Below are 3,552 nucleotides of genomic sequence, written 5' to 3'. Positions count from 1 at the left end.
AATAACTAGAATTCATCAATCGCTTTTTCTAGTTTATCAAGATGTACATATCAAACTTGAAAAGAATATAAGTTGCCATTATCGTAAGATTTTAATGGGCATTGAAAAGATCCACATACTGTTGGGTTTTTGATACCCAATAAATCTCGAATTATGATGTTAACGTGGGTTAATATTATTTCATTAGGATAGGTCGATGAATGAAATAAGTCCAACAACCAAGCCCATGAGCTACACCTAACTCAATTCTATTCCCTATTGGATGGCTTGAATCTTGGCCTGTTTACCTATTTAATGGTCCAACTTAAAGCCTAAACCTAGAGTATATATATATGGCTATAACCCTAGCCACTTTCTTGTGATGTTTTGAAAGGTTTTGAGAGAGAAATCAAGGAATCCCAACGGCCCCCTTTTGTGCGTGAAAAATAGCCTCTAGAGGTGTCCAAAACGTTTGTTTACGTGTGCAATTGGTGGTTCCTTCATAGTATACATTTGTGGTGTCTTCTCCTAGCCTTTATGCCCACAATTCATCATCATTTCTTGTCTTACATAGGTAAGATTGAATAGCAACCAAGGAGAACTAGATTGATTGTGGTTTGACATCGATTGGATTGGTTATTGGTAGAGAAAGATACATTGGACTAAGTCTGAAAATCACAGATTTCAAGATCTTTGAAGAGAGATTCTGCAACACATACCACAAAGCAGTGATAATGAAACAAAATCCCAGATTTTAGGAATCAAGAAAATTATATTTAAGACATGATACTTTTTCCTCTCATCCCTTACCCCTCACATTATTTAAGGCAAGTTACTATTTAAGAAAATTATATAACTAGTCAGTCACATTATTCTTAGCTTTAGTGCCTTATGCAATTGCTTATCACACCAAGCCAAATGCCTATAATCCATAAATGAAAATTGTTAAGCACTACTCACCGAAATTAGCTACAAAGGAGCCTAAACTATTTGAATCCTTTCTCCATGCTTCAATAAAAATGTCTTGGTATGATACGCAATTAGGAACAAAAAATAATAATGCTAAATAATAATCATTATTTGTCTTTTTGGTGTCATTCAACGTGAGGCTCATTGCGGTCACTCAATTGGTGCACCCTCAAGACTACCTCTGTCCATGTCTTAAAATAAGGTTAAATAACTAAGTGTGCTAATTCTTTAATAGCTAAATTTTTCAATTAAGATGACTGAACACATGGGGAGAAATTATATACAATTAAAGAATTAGAATAAGATTATATTTATGTATTACGCAGATTATATCTGATAAGCAATAATCGGAGCAAAATTACAACATCGTCATACAATAAATATTTATAGTGCAAGCATTCAAGGCATTTTCCTATTTATAGTATAGAACATGATCAGAAACTAAAATAAGCAGGACTTTATTTTTTATTTGAATTTTAGAAGCATTCAACATCATACTCCAACTTACTAGACATAACATAACAACACCTTAAATAGTGCTATGACTTGTAATTCCCGAACCCTGAATCCTTTCTTTCGGGCTCAAACATTTTATTAACTTACGTACCATCTTGATTAGCAATCGAATCGTGTGTCCAATGAGTAGGAGAACCATGAGGCCAAGCCATATATAAACTGATAACCCAATCAAAATTATAATTGTTTGTTTTTCTCTCTCTTTCTCTGGTGTTATAACAGATATTGAAAAGAGATAAGTCATTGCAACTGCTGTAACTGCAATCCAAGTGATCACCATCAAAATCCACATAAATATTCTCCTCTTTAGAGGTAAACCACTCATCAACAACAATATGATACTGAGTGATGCAATGAGTCTTGCTGTATTAGCAATCAAGAACTGTCTATAATCCTCTGGATGATTATGAGCGAAAATGGATTCTCCAGCCTTGTGAGAATCGGATACTGATATAGTATGACCTTGTGATTCAACCTTATAATTATCCAGCCATACTCCACTCGAAGGGTTGATTCCAACTTGAAATGCCATGGTTGCAATCAAAGAAGCCACTACCATTAATGCACTTTGTTTTTTCTCCAACCAATCATCTTTCTGTTTAGTCATCTTTTCTCTACCATTCTTTTTCACATTTGAGGACAAATCTCGGTGTTCATAGGACAAATTCGAGCCTGGACTAGTTATGTTATGATTAATTTGGACTAATGAATTGTTTTCCATTGATGCAAATGCTCCAGCACGTTTCAGAGATTCTTCAATTTCTTCATCCCTCAAATCTGTTTGACTACGGATCAAAACATCCATTGCTGTCATTCCACGAAGATTCTGAGCATTAACTTCTATTGTAGACTCCACATGCAAAAAGTTAACTGTCTGGAGACATTTAAAAATATTTAATACGTGTTTGGTATACAATATTTTGACATTATACAAAAGAATATTATAGCTTCTCTTTTTTTTTCGATTCTAAATCCTCCCTACCAAATGGTTAATTCCATTTATAAACATGTGACACGAAAAGTTCGGTTTTTTCTCAAAATTAAAATGAAGAAAAATGGGTTTGGCTGAATTCAAGTATGAAAATAGAGCTATTGGCATACCTCAACTTGTTTATCAGCTACTGCCAAGTGTAAGATAGTGTTTCCATCACTATCTTTACAATTTGTGAAATCTTGATCTCTAATGGTATTCACCAAGTGCTTTAAGGCCTCAATCTGATAGTACTTCACACACAAATGCAGAATAGTCTGCCCTTGACCCACGATCACTTGAGCTGCATCACGATTTGCTTGAACCAACTCTTTCACAACTTCAATCCGGCCTTTGATGGCTGCCAGATGGAGAGGCGTCAGCCCATTACTATCTCGAGCTAGGCACATTCGAGGATCAGCTGATAACAACACTCTAACTACCTCGATATAACCTTTAGCAGATGCCAAATGAAGAGGCGATGATCGGCATAAATTCAATTCTCGTGCAAATTCAGGTCTTCGTCTTAAGATTTCCTTCACGAAATCGATATGTCCCAATATTGCTGCTACGTGCAAAGGAGTATCAGAGTAACTATTAACTATAACTCTATCAAGAATTATTGGATCTTCTTGAAGCAGCTTCTTCAAAGAATTCACATTTCCCTCAGCTGCTGCTTCAAAAAGCATATTTTCCAATGTCTCCATCTCCTACCCTATTGCGAGAACCTGTCAAGATTTTTCATATTTATAAATGATTCCAATGAAGGCCGTTGTCAGTCACTATTTAAAGAATACATATAGCATTTTTCTTCCAACGGTTAAAAAGTCCATTGGATATTTTAGAAGACTTCGAACTCTAATGCAATTGGCAGACATATACATATAAGAAATAGACTGTGTTCATATTTACATTCGAAGTTATAAAAATTAATTATTTGGACAAAATTCTACAAGATGTTGAACTTATATTATTATATGGACCTCAAGTCATTGAATAGGATGGACCACGCTGGCCCTACGCTGTCTCATCCCTTCAGAATTCTCAGAAAGTGGAACTGGAAAGGATGTACATTTCAACCTTACAAAATTAAAAATTTTAATTTTCATCATACTTCT

The 3,552-nt window shown here is 34.8% G+C and overlaps 1 protein-coding gene across 1 annotated transcript; it reads right to left on the bottom strand.

The window, feature by feature from the left end:
- Positions 1–1,385: 1,385 nt before the first annotated feature.
- On the bottom strand, positions 1,386–3,205 carry LOC111389216 (ankyrin repeat-containing protein BDA1-like). Its single transcript, XM_023014105.1, has 2 exons — positions 2,566–3,205; positions 1,386–2,338 (listed from the first exon to the last, which is right to left on the bottom strand). Exons 1-2 carry the CDS (start codon positions 3,139–3,141, stop codon positions 1,478–1,480), a joined length of 1,437 nt encoding a protein of 478 aa, XP_022869873.1. The 5' UTR covers positions 3,142–3,205; the 3' UTR covers positions 1,386–1,477.
- Between the last annotated feature and the right edge of the window lie 347 nt (positions 3,206–3,552).

The sequence above is a fragment of the Olea europaea genome, unplaced genomic scaffold (genome assembly GCF_002742605.1).
Source record: "Olea europaea var. sylvestris unplaced genomic scaffold, O_europaea_v1 scaffold5708, whole genome shotgun sequence".
In the NCBI taxonomy this organism is placed as follows: domain Eukaryota; kingdom Viridiplantae; phylum Streptophyta; class Magnoliopsida; order Lamiales; family Oleaceae; genus Olea; species Olea europaea.
Note: the sequence above shows the minus strand (reverse complement) of the source record. Positions and strands in the feature narration are given on the sequence as shown.